This window comes from Oryzias latipes, chromosome 21 (assembly GCF_002234675.1).
Source record: "Oryzias latipes chromosome 21, ASM223467v1".
In the NCBI taxonomy this organism is placed as follows: Eukaryota; Metazoa; Chordata; class Actinopteri; order Beloniformes; family Adrianichthyidae; genus Oryzias; species Oryzias latipes.
Window position 1 is genome coordinate 4,130,056 of NC_019879.2, and position 18,596 is coordinate 4,148,651.

The 18,596-nt window shown below is 40.6% G+C and overlaps 1 protein-coding gene across 5 annotated transcripts in view; it reads right to left on the reverse strand.

Annotated features, from left to right (window-relative positions):
- Positions 1–18,596, reverse strand: part of LOC101157981 (mitogen-activated protein kinase kinase kinase kinase 4) — a 77,665-nt gene that overhangs the window by 11,057 nt on the left and 48,012 nt on the right. Inside the window, exons 9-24 of one of the 5 annotated variants that reach the window (XM_023951176.1) lie at positions 17,520–17,598; positions 17,235–17,410; positions 17,034–17,106; positions 15,943–16,153; positions 12,075–12,236; positions 11,637–11,723; positions 10,360–10,692; positions 8,807–8,953; positions 6,165–6,271; positions 4,808–4,968; positions 4,521–4,618; positions 3,667–3,845; positions 2,679–2,793; positions 1,874–2,230; positions 1,258–1,372; positions 216–383 (exon numbers count right to left, since the gene is read on the reverse strand). In XM_023951176.1, coding sequence (XP_023806944.1) covers positions 216–383; positions 1,258–1,372; positions 1,874–2,230; positions 2,679–2,793; positions 3,667–3,845; positions 4,521–4,618; positions 4,808–4,968; positions 6,165–6,271; positions 8,807–8,953; positions 10,360–10,692; positions 11,637–11,723; positions 12,075–12,236; positions 15,943–16,153; positions 17,034–17,106; positions 17,235–17,410; positions 17,520–17,598 — 2,568 coding nt within the window. The remainder of the gene's footprint in view (positions 1–215; positions 384–1,257; positions 1,373–1,873; positions 2,231–2,678; positions 2,794–3,666; positions 3,846–4,520; positions 4,619–4,807; positions 4,969–6,164; positions 6,272–8,806; positions 8,954–10,359; positions 10,693–11,636; positions 11,724–12,074; positions 12,237–15,942; positions 16,154–17,033; positions 17,107–17,234; positions 17,411–17,519; positions 17,599–18,596) is intronic. The other 4 variants (XM_023951177.1, XM_023951178.1, XM_023951179.1 and 1 more) reach the window with 4 other exon arrangements.

Below are 18,596 nucleotides of genomic sequence, written 5' to 3' on the forward strand. Positions count from 1 at the left end.
CACTGGGCAGAAGCTTCGTCCTGGAAAGCAACAAGTTTTTTTTAAAACTTTGTCTAGAAATGGCCTAATAAATATTAAAAGACCACTGGGGACGCTTTTAAAAAAGGTGACCAGAGTGAGTCTCTGAGTTAGTGAAATCAACTGAACAGTATAATGTGGCAACTCCGTACACACAGGAAGTAACCTTTAGTTTCTAAGCTAAATTTCCTGCTTACCCCAGAGTGCTGCACACAGGATCTCAGAGTTGAACCTCTTCTTGTATTTGCGGATCTCCGGCGTGTCACTTTGAGGGCGCGTGTTGACTGGGTTTACGTTAACCACTGAGCCTTTCCGTGACGGGTCAGCTCTCAGCGCCTCTGCCAGACGCGCGTCATTGCTGTAGCCTAAAAGGTCAAAAGAAAGGGCATATGTAGGATGGTGAGGGACGGGGAGTTTACCAGGCAAAAGGAGGGTCAGTCAAACGGTCGGGGTTATAAATATCCATCCATTAGGGAGTTTTCAGCACAAATACAGGATCTGTGGTTAACTTTATTGTCACAGCAAATATAAAAAACAAGTATGGCCTGATCTTTATCAGGAGCAGTCAACAACTGAAATAGCAGGAGAGCAAAAACAATCTTGTATGTGATATTTCCTGAATCCTGTTGTGAAATCTGCAAGAACATCAGGTGTTCAAATGCTGGCGGAAGAATGCGGCTCTGTTTTAGCTGGATTACAGCTTTGCAGAAAGTGAAGGTTCTACTAGACAAACACGATCTTTGAAGGATATTTTCTGTACCAACCAAATAATTACAAATACATTAAAGTTAACAGACGTGATGAGCATCTGTATGTTAATCCCGACGCTCTTTTTGAGAAAAACTTTGACGGAATGAAGTCTGCATAAACACTTCTAAAGACAAGTCAATTGATGCAAGATGTAAAATGCAGGAGGGAAATCCAGCAATCAACACTTAAATATAGATCCCCTTGCACTTAGCAATATTCTGGAAAAGTGAGGAAAAAGTGCGGATCATCTACCACTTTCTAAGATAATCTAGTAGAGAAAGAAAAAAAAAAGCACTTTTGTCTTTAACTGTCAGTTTTGAATCCTTAAATGTTTCAGAATCTTCAAAATCCTGTGCTATTTTTAAAACTACAACATATTTCTTAAATTTAGCTTTCATAGTTTTGACCTGCTTTGATGAGGTATTTTTTATTTTTTATATGCTGTCATGCTAAGCAGCACATCGAGATAAGGAGCTTTGAAGGACGCACCAACGTTGTTGAGGGCACTGCCGGTTGATGGAGAGACTTGAAGGAGGCGTGGGTCAATGAATGGAGTGAAGGACGAAGAGGACTTGTGTTTCTGCATGTTGTTACTGGACTGGCTCTACAGGAAGAGAGAATAGAACGCTGTCCTCATCAAAACAGAAAAATGACATCACACTTTAAAAAAAAAAAGAAAGACAAACCGCATAAACAACAGTTGGTTTGAATGACATTGGACACAAAATGAGGAGGCAGACTAGGTGTATTTGTTTCCTGCATGCAAATGCAATAAGCATTCCATGTAAGGGTAAACTCATAACTAATAGGCAAAAAAAAAGACAAAAACTGTTAATGGAAAAATATATTTACAAATATGAACTAAATATAAAACAAAAAGGGGAAAAAGAGGCCATGTAAAAAAGTATTTACAATTTAAAGCATACTTGCCGTTTCCCTTTATTTGTTCTATGATCTACAGTTTGGGAAATGTAAGAATGTCACTCAATCGGAAGCTAATTTAATAATCATAGGAACTTGTTCATTAAAAGCGTACTCTGCTTTCTGTTTTGCATTTAAAGAAGTTCATTCTAAAGGCTTTTCGCGCCGAGGGTGGAGGACATACCTCGATGAGGATGCCCAGATTTTCCAGCGGGCTCTGTGGGGACATGGATGAGGGACTGGCAAGGCCCGAGGAGGACGGGGAGTTGGATGCGGAGGACATTGGGGGGGAATGGTGGCTCTGCTGGATCAAGTCTGGAAGGTGGTGGATGCGGCCGGCAAAGCCGTTCCTGTCCGAGTGCTGTGTGGGGTGATGGTGGTGGAGATGATGGGGGGGATGGTGGTGGGGGTGATGGTGGTGATGCTGGGGACTGGGGGTGTGCTGTACAAGGCCCTGCCCCGACGCAGAGCCGGGGCTTGGCGCAAAACCTGACAAGAGGGTCTGTGTTTGGTTCGGGGGCTTGTGCTTCCTGTTTTCACTCTGGAAGTAGAAAGAGGGGTACACCACTTTGGGTCTAGATGTGTTCCTGATGAGCTCAGGAGAAGGGAAAGTGTTTGCTAGAGCAAAGGGCAAACTACAGTGGCTACTCTACAGGTGAAAAGATAAACTCATATTAGTAGTTAGGTCTCAAAAAGCTCTTCACTGGTGCCACTTAAAGGCACGTCTAACAAATAACTGCATATGTCGTTGCTTAAAAGCCAATCAAGGCACTTCAAAGTCTTTTTCTACACATGAAACCTGTAATTGAAGAGCATTTTAAGTGAATTTTACAGTTGAGAAAAATCAAAATATGCAGTAACTAAAACTGATCAACACAACATGCAAACAAAATGAACACTCACTTGGGATAAGACAAGAAATGCACCAAAGCAACAAGAGGAAATGGAAAGTGAAATGTCTGATGTTGGTTTTTTTCTGGACCCATTACCTGTCTGACAATGAGCGTGCTGTCTTTGCAGGGAGTTGACCCAGCATCACTCTCACCCTCATGAACTACCATGGTTTTCACAGACTCTGTTTCGCCGTTGCTCAGCTTGGACGACCTGTAAGAAAGGAAAACAAGTTTTCTACAAACCATGTGAGGTTGTAATTTACTGTAAACCCTTAAAAGTAACTGTTACTACATCCGGTAGTATTCTCTGATTTTGGTTTTCTTCTTTAGCAGCTCAGCCAGCTGAGGGGTAGAACAGCTGAGGTGGATCAGATAAGAGGTCGAACAGCTGAGGGCAGAGAATGCTGAGGTGGATCAAATGATGTGTGAAACAGCTGAGGTGTGGATCAGCTGAGAAAGTGGAACAGCTAAGGGGTGGAACAGCAGATGGGTGGAACAGTTGAGAAGTGTAACAGTTGAGGAGTGCAACAGGTGAGGGGTGGAACAGCTGTGAGGTAGAACAGCTGAGAGGTGCAACAGTTGTGAGGATAAACAGCTGAGAGGATAAACAGCTGAGGAGTGGAACAGCGAAGGAGTGGAACAGCTGAAGTGTGGATCAGCTGAGCAGTTTAAAAATTGAGGAGTGTAACAGTTGAGGAGTGTAACAGCTAAGGGGTGAATCAGCTGTGAGGTGTAACAGCTGAGGGGTGGAACAGCTGTGTTTTGGAACAGCTGAGGGGTGTAACAGCTGAGAGGTGGAAAAGCTGTTGAGTGGGTGTCAGCGGGCAGCTGGTGCCACCGTGGAAAAAGAGGGGGGAGTGCAGAGCATGCAGAGTGTTGAAGGGCCCCAGTTCTCCAGATATAATAAACCTTGATGGTGGTTTTCTTCTAATGTGTTACTGAGTCCAAATCCTCTAAGTTTTGTCTTTTTGTTGCATGCTGTCCAATTTTACATTTAGAGTAGAGTTTTGGTTTATAATGCAACATGGAGAAACTGGTGTTTTTCCTGGAACTGATGATTATTTTTATTACAATAAATACTTACACAGCTTTGGAGTCTTCTGGGCCAGAGGTCGACTCTTCACCCGCTTCCTGGTCCACTTCTTCATCATCATCTTCATCTGTAGTGTCTGAATCCTCGCTGGAGGATGAATACTCCGTCACCTTGTTTGGTGGACGGACGTCATCCACGGCACGCAGCTCTTTGGCCAAAGCAGTCAGGTCCTAGAACATCATGGCGTGACAGGAAAACACCCAATTAAGCCAAACTCACTTTTCTTTCTTTTTTGGTTTGTTGGAGTGAAATTTAACCACAAGTTATTAGTGAATACTCTGGAAGGCATTCCAAGAGGATTTCCGTAGCAAACTAGAAAGCAGATGCTGGAAAAGAAGAGGGGTTAACGGTGTTTGGCAGTCATGGAAGGCCAACGTGAGAGGAGAAAAGCCAAACCAGTGAAGCAAGGAGGGAGATGACTGTTCAGCCGATGTTCTCCAAGTTACTGTGAGTTAGTTAGTGGGTTATTTCAAAGAATGATACGGAAATCAAAGCTGCAAAGATGAAAAAAAGAAGAAAAGTTCATCGAGGCTAATAAAAAGAAAGAAACCAGGCATGAGTTCAAGTGGCAGTCATCCAGCGCAAAAGGAACCCAGCAGTTCGTTGCATTATAGTGCTGCAAAGTTGGCAGATGACATCATTTCAGAGGAGCGCTCGATTAGCAGGAAAAAAAAGGAGGGAATTTCTCAATGAAGCCACAGCAAATCACCACACATCCCAGGATTGAATCAGTCTCAAAGCAACACGCTGTTAGTCTGAGCTCACTAGAACACTATCTTCTAGATCTAGATCTATGCCAGCTACACATTACCATACTGGCTATTCAACTGCAGGTCAACTCTCACCGCTGGTTTGTTCGGCTTGACCAAATCTCTTCTCTCCTCTGGTTTTTTCCCAGCATTCTCAGGTCTCTGAAGGGGTGAACTTTCAGATTTTGAAGAGGCTGAAGTAGAAGGGGGGGGGGGGGGGGGGGGGGGGTCAGTTTATTCAAGACTTAAGCGACCAGGGAAAATGTGCAAACACGGACACTCCAGCCAAATGTTTCACTTGGAAACGTCTCATTTGTGTTCTCCACCTCCCGTGCGTGTGTGCGTTTTCAGAGATGATTTGGAAAAAGGTCGTGTGGACTCACAGCGGGCCCTGAACCTCTCTCCAGAGCCGCAGTGAGAACTGGGCTGAGAACTGGAGTTACTGGAGCTGCTGGAGGAACTGGAGCCTCCACTGCCACTATTACCCGTTGTTCTGGGAACCAGTTTTTCCACTCGTTCCCACAGCAGCCGAGGCTCTGCTGAGCTGCAGGGGCAACAGACAACCAGTCAAGAACATTCTGTGGGGAGCTAGAAATCCTACAAATTGGAGTGTTTTAAAAACTGCTTCTAAGATTTTTAATCGAATATGTCAGATATTTTTAGTTATTTAAGAGATTGTTTTTTTAAGTTGAGTCACTTTTCTTGTTTTTGCTGCAGTTCTGGACAAACATTTCACATAAAAGGAGAGAAAATAATCACAAACAGATAGAAGTTGATAATCGCACATAGTGAGTATGTGCTAATCATCACATTCACACAAGGAGTAGACTCAAGGTTACACAGAAAGCCCTCCTACACTTCCTGAAGAGACAAAGACTGCAGGCCTGCAGACACTCAACAACTGTTGAACATGTCGAATTCATCTTTAAATTAGTCTAGGCCTTTTGTGTAAGTTAATTTTTAACGTTATATTTAATCTCTGAAAACAACCAAGACTCTCGGCTCCTTTAACATGTTGGCTTATATAAGGAGGACATCGCTGTTGTGCGTTTTTCCAATAATTTTCTTTCACTATGTCACCAATTTTTAATAAACCTAAACTTGTGTGACTTATTCATTTTTAAAATTGTGGATTTTTATGGAATAAAAAACATGCAGTGTTTCAAAGCAAAAAGTAAAATTTTAAAGACAAAGAGAAAAATTAATGACTAGTTTTTAGATTTCTTGCCATTAATGCTTTTTAAAATTCTATATCAACATGAAGTAAATACCCCAGATATTAAAATCCCTCATAAACTTTAAATTGTTAAATATCTTCATTTCAGATCAGCTATACTTTCCAATACATGTTTAGATTAAAAATTATGTAGCAATTAAGGACAAAAAAAAAGCATTTCAAAAGTTTGTATCAATTTAAAATAAAGAGAAAGGTTTTAGAGAAAATAGTATAAGAATCTCAATGAATAAAAATTTAGAATTCTTTTCAAAACATTTAAAATTGTACGCATTTACTTTAATTTTCTTAATGCCTACACTATTCTAGGTTAAAGGTATTTTAGCTTGTAAGGCTAGACTGTTGCTACGCCGACAATTCTTGCTCGTTTTATAGTTTGCACTTAAAGAACTGACAGAATACTATTTTCAGATTACTGGAAAAAACAAAACCTAACTAGGACTAACAGGAAAAAAGTGTTCGTCTACAGAGCAGTGAGTCCTGTTCAAGCTAACCGGACAGTTTACCTGACAGTGTTTCTGTTCACTGCATCCCTGTGTGAGGCGTTTCCGTGGTGATGAGGCGAGTCTCTCCTTGACAACACAGGGGACCTTGATGTGGTTCTGACAGGAACCTTTTACGATAAAAAGATCAACCAGCTTACTCACACACACTCACTCTCACTCTGCAGGCACGAGTGTGCAGCAGCGTAAACCCAAACGCTGCCAAATAAGGTTAACCTTCCTGGGAAATTAAAGGTCATCGGGGCCACCACTTTAGCTAAGTACAATTAAACTGTGTTCCAAAGGGATGGAATTCTAGAGTGAAGACATTTTGTCTGACAGCCACAACAGTTGTCTAGTAAGTCTATGTTTTTGGGACAAAAGAATCACCTTGAGCTCAGGAAAAAAATATGTTTAAACCAATCACATGGGGGTTTCAAATTAGTGTTGTAAATCTTAATGCAATTATTATCTTTGTGCAAAAAGATGACTGCATCTTATCCTCCCACCAACAAAACAAAAGAATAAAGGTGAGACCAAAAGCAGCAACACCCACATCACTTCCATGTCACTTCAGAAGAAATACATCCAAACTGTTTCAAATGCACAGAGGACATCAATTGTGAAACGAAAGCAGACTCTAGCTCTGTTTAAAAAGGTCTCAGTGAATCTCCACTACTTTGTTACCGGATGAGACACCCATCAGTGAAAAGTGAGACAAAACATCCAAACATTTTACATTGAGATCTCACCTTTTTCAGGCTAGGTTTTTTTTTTTTTTTTATTTCCAGTTTCCCTTAACTTTTGAGGGTAAATTTATCTTTATCCTCTGTAAAATATCTGCTGCTTTACTTTATTTGTACACTAGATTTTGAGTAGGAATCAATAAAATATGATATAGATTTTAACCCATAACTGTCAAAGTGGAAGCTAAAAAAAATAAAAATCAGATGCCACTTTCAGCCTTGTCCAACTTTAAGGTGTGACTGATAAATACAAAGAACTGCCACTAAAACAGATTTTTCTAAATATAATTGATAAACTTTTATTAGCAGCATCCTCATGACAGTAAACAGCCAGTTCTGAATACTATGCATCCTTATTATGGTGTGTGGGAGCAAATGACGCAATAAATCCATATTTGGAGTAAAGACTCCTGGTTTTTATCTGTTATCCTTTGAGGTCATATTTTCTTACTGGCTCTTTTTTTAGCCAAACTTTCCAAATATGTTGGGTTTTTTTTGTTATTTTTGCTAGCTTGATGTTTTTAATTTAGAAATAAGCAGTGCCCCTTTAAGAACGTAGTGGATATATTTTTCCACACGTCAAGACTGAATTGGATTGGGGAGAATCCAGTATTTTTCCAAAATAAAACTTACATCAGAATCACAATAAACATAAAGCAAAAAACATTTGGGTTGTGTTTTTTTTTCTCTGCAGCCCGGTATCAGTTTGCAGCCTGGTAACTTTGGACCACTGGTCTATAGATTTTAGGTTAAAAAAAACTTTTTTTTTTGTATGGTTACAATATACTCCTCCTGAGTAAATGCAGACTAAAAAAATGTTTGTGGTTTGTCATCATTTTGTCAAATTTCATGTTTGACAGCAGCCAATTTCTCAGGAGAATTCAGTTATTTACAGCTCTAGAAGCTGAGATGACTGTGGGCGGGGCCTCTCCAGAAGGAGTCTTTTCATACAAGATGAATTTGTGTTTAAGTGGATGCAGGCGTTGATGATGCAGGCGTTTGTGCAGCCACTAAAGATATTATTGAGTTTAAAAAAAAAACAGAATCCTTGTTTTATCATTTGCTTCTAAGGCTCAAAATTCACCTACACTGATAGAAACGTTCTTCTCTGCAGGCAAAAAGGCATCAAAATTGTCTTTTCTTTTGGCCAAATTTACGCGGACACATGTTCAGATTGATAATGAGGACTGAAAGAACTGAAATAGCTGACTTCAAATACAGAGGGCCTGCATTAGTGATGCAAAGTGAAACAACACTCCAGATGTGAAGCTGACACAGAGTTAACAGCCCACCATGATGACGGCTAGTAAATCTGGGTTTTAGGAGAGAAAGGAAGAGAACACCCGTTACACAGCCGGTGGAAAATCCAGAACACAAATGAATTTTGCCACAAGGTCAAATTAAAATAGTTTCAGGGATTTTATCACAACTCGTGTAACTAGCAAACAAGGTTTGAGCTAAGGTATGTGAACACCGATCCGTTCTTTTGAAAATCAAATAAAGAAACTCATTTCATTGTAACTAACTGCTACTTGAAAACCACAAAGCCTGCTCAGATGTTGCTTACAGTGAAAGAGCTCTATAGAGAAACCACTTTGTGAGAATTTTGCAAATGGGAATATTTGAGATGGATTTAAATGAGAGTTCAAATGCAAGGAAAGCTATCCTTCTACGACTGAGCGTCCTCCTCCAGTTTGTGCTGAAGCATCCAAGAAGGAAAAGATGCAATTAATATTTATTCCTTAATCCCCGTTATTATAAAATTACAGTTACAGATGCAGGTCTGGAACCCTAAAAATTCGACATACACGTAGAACATACAAGGAGAACCCTGTTAAGATGACTCTGTCGAAGCCTCACACGGTGAACCCCCAGGGATCAAAGAACTGAAGAAAAATGAAGGTGAGGAAGCGTTCTTACCTGTGGCTCCACAGGTCGGTGCACGGCTGTCGTTTCAGAGTTGGCGTCGGCATACGACTCGGAGCGCGGCGGCACTGGAGGCTGCTGTGGTTTGGTCTGAGCAGACTGAGGAGAACCTTGGATGTTCTTCCGATATCGCTCGTCCGCCTGTGAAGATCACACAGACGGGAGCTTCAGTGCTGGTTCAGGAAAAAGGGCAACAAGGACAGGTCAGGAGAGGGTGAAGGGTTGGTTAGTCTGTTCCCACACATGAGAGACGCTCCGAGGTTAAAGAGCATCAGATGATGCAGGCAAACCACCACAGCAAACATCCTTTGGAGGGAAGCAGTGTTAAGCTTACAAAAAAAATTATGTCTATACCTCATGTTAGAAGGAAGACAGAACCACAAAGACTAACAGAGATGAGTTTTCGGCTTTTGATAGAGACTGAGGAAGACCAGTTAGAGCAAATGTAAACATTTCTACAACATCAAACGCAAAAGTTCAAGTGACCCTTTGATATGTGAAACGCATTATTTGTTGCTTTTGAGGTTTTTTTGTTCAAGAGCCATCAGGAAAGTAGTATACAATTATTATTGATAAAGCCTTTGACATTTCACTCTCAATTTCCTTTTCATTGATTTCAAGAAGTGGAAAAGATGGAGGTGGAACAGATTAAGGGAGGAACAGCTGAGGCGCGGATCAGATTAGGGGTTGAACAGCTGAGGGGTAGAACAGCTGAGGGGTGGATCTTCTGAGAAGTTTACCAGTTCAGGAGTGTAACAGCTAAAACGTGAAACAGCTGAGAGGTGGAATAGCTGAGGAGTGTAACAGCTGAGAAGTGGAACAGCTGAGAAGTGGAACAGCTGTGGCAAGGATCAGATTAGGGGTTGAACAGCTGAGGGATGGATCATCTGAGAAGTTTAACAGTTCAGGAGTGTAACAGCTGTGAGGTGGAACAGCTGAGGTGTGGATCAGATTAGGGGTGGAACAGCTGAGGAGTGGACCATTTAAGAGGTGCTCCTTTTTACTTTCACCTCTTTCATCTAGCCTGAAAAGTGCAAAAGCTTTTAATTGGGTATGCTTAATGCATCTTTTTGCATCTCACCTACTTCACCCTTACATGTTGTGTAAATGTTCGCTTGCAGCATACATGTAAAAATAAACACCCTACGAGTTCCCAGAGTGGTCCAGTACTTTGATATTTCCTGTGGGTGACCTGTGTGCGCCGTACAGATTAGCCCATTTTTCGCTCGCAAACAGCCCGTCTCCATTCACGAGGACGGATGTGACTAAGGCCTACCCACATCACCGACACAAACAACTAAACCAACATTACCAGCTTAGAATGAGGAAATAAGTTGGTTAGACTATTAATGTCCTATTTTTCCTAGTATTCTGACTGCTAAGGCACATTGGTGCTGTATTATTTTGACCTGTGTTAATAGAAAGGTTAATGCATTCTGATGAGAGAAGTCCTCTGCAAGCTGCCCATTCATCCTACATCAAGCCATCATCAAGTGAGTTCACACAAGCAGAGGAAGCATTCTACAGCGGTCAGGGCTGGCGGTCACCTCTGTGACTGGCTCAAAGTCAGGGGCGGGGCTTTGGAGGTCAGTCACACGGCGCTCTGGTTCTGAAGCTTTGTCCAGACTGGAGACAGGACTGGGCTGTGCCTTCTCAGAGTTACAGCTCTGTTTGGATGCATCCAAGTTGGGGGTTTTCCCTGGATTTTCCCTGTCTGGTTCAATGCTCAGTGGTTGTTTGGTACTTTGTTGCTGAGCTGTTTTGGAGTTATCCTGGTTCTGGGTTTGCTGTAGGGACAGCAGGTAGGCCTGCTCCAGCTGCAGCTGTCTCTGGAGCTTCTGGGCTTGGCGTTGCTCCTCAAGCTCCCGCCATTTATACTCCTGAGAGCAAGTAGGGCCAAGATGAATCAACACCACTGACAGACAAAGGATGTCAGATCCAAAAGTTTCGTTTAACAACTTCCTGTCCAACCAAACACAGCAGGTACTGAAATTCAAACTGCTGAACACGCTTCACTATCTATACAAGCATCTCAGAGGGCAAAGCCATGTGACCCATTAGGTTGTAAAACTTTTTAAGGCATAAAAACATGTTTTTTCAAAAGCTTAAAGGAAAAATACTTCTTATAGACAAAATATTCTTCTTAAAAAAGTCGCTTAGTTGAGTGTCCATGGAGTCCTGCATGTACATTTTCAATCATCTCCTGCTGCTAGTTTTGCTGCAAAAAAAAAAACAAACCTCACTATGAACCTTTCAGGACACTGCACAGCGGATTTTAGAAGTCAATTCATAAATGGTGACTGTGGGAACCAGAAAGCACAGATAAGGATTCAGTCAGAGAGCGGAGCCGGAGGTGGTCATATCCTTTCATTATGTCTTCTCTAGAGAAGCAGAAACTTTAGAAAAATCAAAAACAACACGTAGGTCAGCATATGTGGACAGGAGCACCTGCAATATAACAGGGGAAACCTTCTCTTCCTGCTGGATGACTAGTTTCCGAGTGATAGCATCACGATCGCCTGTAAACATCCTGTCCGCTGCACCAAACCCAGAATACTTCCGTTTTGACCTCTGCTGTTAATGGCTCCCTCCAGATCTTAAAAAGTTACTTCATACAAAAAAAAAGATGTAGATACTAACATCTAATAACTTGGCAGTCGGAAAAACACCAAAAGATTACCATTAAGGCTTACAAAATAGAAGAAAAAAGCTCCAAACCAAGCTATTTGTTTATTTTTTAAGTTTTATGTCGCTTTGTAAAAGACGACGGGGCAAAATAGGGAGGGATCCTGGGCTGGAGGAAGGTCAAAGGTCAAACACTCACCAGCAGCATGGCCTGTTCATGGAGAAGCTGCTGTTGGAGGATCTCCAGGTGCCTCTGCTCCTCCTCCAACTGGCGGCGAATGTATTCCTGTGGAACGCAAGCCGTCTTGTCTGGTCATTTTTTTTTTTTTTACTCGAAAAGTTAATTGTTTTTTTTTGTTTTTAAATGTCAGCAGTTTTTTTCCCCCCCAGAAAAAAAACGTCCCTTCAATGTATGAAGGTATAAGAAAGACTTCTCGAAATTCTCCTAAAATGTTTGCTAAAACTTCATTTGTTGATTTTGGGTTGGAGTCTCCTTTAGGCACTATAAAAGGATATAAAGAAGATTGATTTTAAAGGCACACACCTTGTTTATACAGAATTCATATTTGGCAGAGATTACCAAAAACGAAAAAAAGAGAGAGTAATTTTTAGGGTTTTTTTGTTCTGTTTTTGATACCTGCTCTCGGTCAGCCCTCCTCTTCTCCTCTTCGGCCCTCCTGCGCTCCTCCTCCTCCTTGCGGCGCCTCTCTATCTCTTCCATGCGTCTCTTCTCCTCCTGCTCGCGGCGGCGCTGCTCGCGCTCCTGCTGCCGCCTCATCTCACGCTCACGCCGTTGTTGCTGCGAGCGGGAGAGAGAATGTTTATGTTGACCATCTAGAGAATCAGAGGCTCCGGTGAGTGATGGAAACAAAACTTCAAATGGAGCTCAAACTGTGGCAGCTTTAATTTACTCTTTAAAGTATTTCAACACTGAGCGGCTTTTCTAGCACCACCATAATGTTCCTATCAATGTTAAATATATATGTAGAGCAGAAACTGAGGGAAAGTTTAGCAAAATTGTTTTTTACATAATAATTTAAGTAATTCATCTTTGTCATGTGCTTTATTGATACTTAAGGATTCTCAATTTTGTCTGATAAAAGCTGGGAAGCGGACAATGATAAATCATGTAATGAAATGGTTTTGGTAGAACGGGGGTGCAATATTTATTAATTTCTGTAATTATCATAAGTTTGATACGTCATTGTATGAATGTATAACTGATGATTGTGTTGTTTTTGTGTATTATTCTTATTTGATTGCTTGAAATACACCATTTCAAATCAAATCAAATCAAATCAAAATGACATTTGACAAATGGCAAAACAGATCCTACAGCAGGCATGTCCAAAGTCCGGCCCATGGACCAAATTTCCACTGGCCTGGAACACTACTTTGTGAAGGATTTCTTGATCACGATTGGCTAAATTCCGTAATAAGACTTTGTAAACCTGTGGGAACAACCTGATCTTCTAATCAGTAAGTCACTATAATTTTGATAAAATGAGTTTAAATGTCTTTTTGTTCTATATGAAGAAATTAAAAGTATCTCATTCCCTAAAAAACTTTGTAGGGCATTTAATGTCATTATAAGGGCCCAATGATTGGCTCTCACACATTTTTACCTCACTAAATCTGGCTCTGTGTGCAAAAGCTTGGACACACCTGCCCTACAGTAAACAAGTATTATTGGGCCGTAAAACTAAATCGACATCACTTTTATTCACATGTACTGAAAATAAATACACAGAAATAAATGACTTAATAAAATAAATTTAAAAAAAGAAAAAGAACCATGGGCGTCAGGCTGCTTTTTTTTTTTTCACTGCACTCTATGTTTTCCTTTGCTGGGTAGGACAAAAATTTTGTTTTTACATTTTTACAAAAGGAACATTAATGCAAGATGTAGGTTTGGGTGAATAATTATTTTTATTGCCTATTATTTTGATGCATCGAGGAAAAACTTAATCTAAATTTTTTCAAAAAGTCTGGTATAATGACAGTATAAGGTGGATTCTTTTAATCCTAGAGCACCATCGCCAGGTGATTTTCACTTGAGCAAAAGTATTTACATTTAACGTTTAGACTACTGCAATTCTCTCTTTGCTTTTTTTTTAACAAAAAGTCTTTTAAACGTCTCCAATTGGTCAAGAACTACTGCAAGGCTTTTAACTGGAATAAATAAGCGCACTCATGCCCCCCCCCTCTGCTTTTATCGCTACATTCCTGTTAAATTTAGAATAGATTTTAAGATTTTGATTTTAGATTTTAGAGTGTTGCACGGACAAACCCAGAACTATATTTCTGACCTTTTAACTCCCTACACTCCTGCAGGTTTTATTTTTTGATCTTCCTTTTAAAGGCCCGTACACACCGGGACGAATATTCGCCAGGCGTTATTCGCCAGCGTTTTTCGCCACGTTTTTTGTGTTCACACCCAGGCGATTTTCGCTGACGATGAGTGGAGTGAACATGCAATTTCATTCCCTGGCATTAGATGGCGCTTAATGTAAAACAGAAATACTCCTGTACACAAGGTGGCGCTGCGCAACTTTACGCTTCTTAAAGTCGCTTTTCACTCAGAAGAAGAGAGCAAGTATTTACACGCTTGTCAGAATCAAACAAAGAAAACGTGAATATTTCAAGCACCAGTAGCTCCAACTGGTGCTTGGTTCGGGGATATTTTAGAATGTCCGTCATTATTGCTTCGCGGCTGTGTAGACGCTACTTGTCGTCTATCTTCTTCGCTGGTATGTGTGCTCAGCAAGGCAGTTTTGTGTTTGAGCGCCCCCAAGTTGTGTTTTACTGTAACTTCAGAAGCTCCAGACACGTGAGCAAAAGCGCCATTCTCATTGGTCGAATAGATTTCGACGCGACGCGTCGAAAAAAAAAAAACGAACCCGAGGCGTTTTTTTTTTTTGACGCTTTAACGCCTGGCGTTTTTTCGCGTCGGTGTGCACACTCTCGTTGGTGCCCTTTGTTTAGTCACGAGGCGTTAAACGTCGGCGAAAATCGCCGGCGAAATTCGTCCCGGTGTGAACAGGCCTTAAAGCTGTGGTGTCTCATAAATCACTGGCCCCCAACCCTTTTTGTATCATCAACCGGTTTTAATGTAGGACAGTTTTCTGAATGAGCCCCCTTTAAGATGCGGCAGTTAAATACATGACATAAAAACACGTGTTTTTCTTGATATATAGTAATAAAACTGAATACACAGCTTTATTAGCAGCGTCCTGGTTACATTAGAGAGCAGGCTGGGTGCATGGTAATGATGCACTGCAATAAACATATGTTTCCAGAGGGACTTATGGTCTGTTAAATGCAGCTTTCTTTTTCCTTTCAAGTCCAAAGTGCTTCTTGCCTCCCTATTGGCTCAAAGAAACTTTCCAAAATGTTTTTTTTTGTGCTCTCTTTGGAAAGGCTGTCTGCATGAAGCCTTACAAATCACTCATGTCTTTTCCTAAGACTAGATTTTTTTAGCTATGTTGAGACTGCTGGAAAGACTTATGTGATGTCAGGGTTCAGGTTTTAGTATTGATTGTATTAGTATTGATTTTTGAAAAAGAAGAAAAAAAACAAAACTAAAAAGGCTACTCTGAGCTCCATAACAGATTTCTGTAGAGGAGTATAAGTAAGGGTTAGTGGCCGACGAGGTGTGCATGATCACTTTTTAACACACGCCGTGGAAGCCTGAAACGTCTGACGCAAAGCATTAAAAAGTGATAATGCATACTTTGAAGGCCATTAACCCTTATACCATGGTCACTTACAAAATAAATAAATATTAACCAGTTTTTAGTCCTTCTAAAAGGACTAATAAGTGTATTTATGGTCATAAAACGAATATACAGAGAAAAAGAAATTAATACTTGAATTATAATTACACTTTTTCCTTTTCACGAAAAGCGGACTATTTATTAAGTGGTGCAGCCAACACGGTAACATGACAAGGCGGCGCACCACCGCTGTAGTCAAGATTCTGCGATATATATATATATATATATATATATATATATATATATATATATATATATATATATATATATATATATATATATATATATATATATATATATATATGCTAATGTTTTACATAGAGCATCAGTTCAGAGAAATTTCTCCTCTTACCGCTTGTTTTTGTACAAATGATGAAGCTAAAGGTTGTTTAAAAGAAGCCGGCACAGTGAAACAGAAGATTTAAGCTAAGTGACCGAAACTTCTTTGTGGGGCGTGCGGTTATCACTTTTTGTTGTTTAACTTTTTTAATGACATTTTTGTTTTCTCTAATTATAATATGCAAAACAGAACCAACTGCGAAATTTTTTTTTAAATGATGATTTTTTTATTATTATTAGTTACTTAGGTCTGCCATCCATATTTAGAAAATAAAAGTCTAAATGACTGAGTCTCTGTGCCTCACTGCAACAACACCCTTCAATCTAATCCTTATGACTTCATGCATTTACGTCTGTGTCTTCATGTATGACAGCGAGCCGAACGCTCACCTCCTCCAGACGCCTCCTCTGCTCCTTCTGCTGCTCGATTCGTTTCTGTCGTTCAGCCAGCAGTTGCCGCTTGTACTCCTCCTGCTCCCGGAGCTGCTGCTCCTGCAGAAGCTGCTGGCGGCGCAAAGCCTCCGAGCGCTCCTTGTTCTCCTGCTGCAGTCGGATGAAGTCCCGGCGCAACGTCGATTCGCCCGGCACGTTTACTATGGAGCTACATAGACAGACGAAACAGAGTAGTTTAATTAACACGAATCAAGTTTTCTGTTTTAACACAACCTCGAGCTTTATTCTTTAAATATGACGTCTTATAATAATTTTAGTAATAGTAGTTCATTATTTGGATCATGTACTAGTTATTTAAAGTTCTACCTCTTCTTTTTTTCATAAACTTTATACAATTTTTTTTATATAACACTACACATAGTTATATATATATATATATATATATATATATATATATATATATATATATGTATATGTAAGGGTTAATGGCCGACGAAGTGTGCGGTTACTACTTTTTAACGCACGCCGTGTAAGCCTGAACCGTCCGACGCGAAGCGGAGGACGGTTGCTTCCACGAAGTGCGTTAAAAAGTAGTAACCGCACACTTCGAAGGCCATTAACCCGCTTATACCATGGTCACTTACAAAAGCAATACATATTAACCAGGTTTTAGTCCTTAATTCTTGTTTTTTTTTTCCGATTTGTATCACTTTTCTCATAAACAGCGTACTATATGTTACGTGATGCGGCGCATTGCGCCGCATCACGTAACATATAGTACGCGTCGCGCAGCACCACCGCTGCAGTTAAGATTCGGCGATATATATATGCTGATCGTCCCGATGGGTTGAATAAAGCATCAATTCAGAGGGAAAGTTAATCGCTTACCGCTTGTTTTTGCCCAGATGATGAAGCAAAAGGTTGTTTTACAGAAGCCGGCGCAGTGATACAAATCATTTAAGCTAGCCGACCGGAACTTCTTTTTTCACCGTGCGGTTATCAGGTTTTAACGCATACCCAGCAGCCAATCAGAATCGAGTGTTCAACCGGACCATGGTATAACTATAAATAAAACATTTAAAAAATACCTTGGCTCTCCTTCTTGCTCAGATGATTCTTCCTCCTCCTCTTCACTTCCGCTATACTCATACTCAGTCTCATCTTGACATAAAAAAAAGAAAAATTAGAATTGAAAAAAAAAAACAAAGGAAAAAAAAGTTACAGAATGTTTTGAATGTTTCATAAATGAACAAAATAAAACATCCAACAGGTTGTCCTTATAGACTAACCTTTTTCTCCCCTCTTCTTCTTGGTTCTATCGATGTGGTCTTTGAGTTGGATGCGGACTTGCCTCTCGTTGGGTTGGTCTCGGATGAACGGGTGTTTCAGCAGCTGCTCGGTGGGAGGACGCTGAGTGTAGTTCTTGACCAAGCAACCCTCGATGAAGCTAAAAAACTTTTTGGACCTACAAGAAAGTCATGCTTGGAGTAAATTGAGGATGGTCATAGCGATGTACGTGGATTTGTTTTGCTTGGAGTGTGCACGGGGGGTGAAGGACGGAAAGCCGGCTGTACCATTTTTTGGACTTGAGCCGAGGGGGAGGGTTTCTGGGGATGAGGAAGAGGGCTCTCATTGGGTGCATGTCACACAGAGCTGCAGTGTAGAAAACACAAACAGGACAAAACAGACATTAATGGACATGTGACTCCTCAGAAACTGCAGCCACAGAAAGAAAACAAAGGAAAACACTTCCCCAAGTAAGACATATCCAGGTGTCATTTTAGTAACTTTCAATTGAAATTCTCTGGCAAAACCAAATTAGTCAAGGTGTGTAAAAACACAACCTTATATTTTGATGTGTACCTTTTACAGTCAGGTCTATCTATTGCAATAAAGGGTTTCATACCATGGTCCGGTTGAATACTTGATTCTGATTGGCTGCTGGGTATGCGTTAAAACCTGATAACTGCACGGTGAAAAAAGAAGTTCCGGTCGGCTAGCTTAAATGACTTGTATCACTGCGCCGGCTTCTATAAAACAACCTTTAGCTTCATCATCTGGGCAAAAACAAGCGGTAAGCGATTAACTTTCCCTCTGAATTGATGCTTTATTCAACCCATCGGGACGATCAGCATATATATATATCGCCGAATCTTGACTGCAGCGGTGGTGCTGCGCGACGCGGACTATATGTTACGTGATGCGGCGCGATGCGCCGCATCACCTAACATATAGTACGCTGTTTATGAGAAAAGTGATCCAAATCGAAAAAAAAACCAAGAATTAAGGACTAAAATCTGGTTAATATGTATTGCTTTTGTAAAGGACCATGGTATAAGCGGGTTAATGGCCTTCGAAGTGTGCGGTTACTACTTTTTAACGCACTTCGCGTCGGACGGTTCAGGCTTCCACGGCGTGCGTTAAAAAGTAGTAACCGCACACTTCGTCGGCCATTAACCCTTACATAGTTCATCTCTCAAACTGACCTATGAACAGATATGTAAAACATGATAGATGCCATTCTTGTAGTTTTTTTTTATTAAACTTTGATCAAATTAATATCAGTGGCTTTACCTTTAAAAAATTACAATTAATCTGAAAAGTTTATTGTGTAAGGCTTAATAAATATTTGCATTTCAACCAGGAAATAA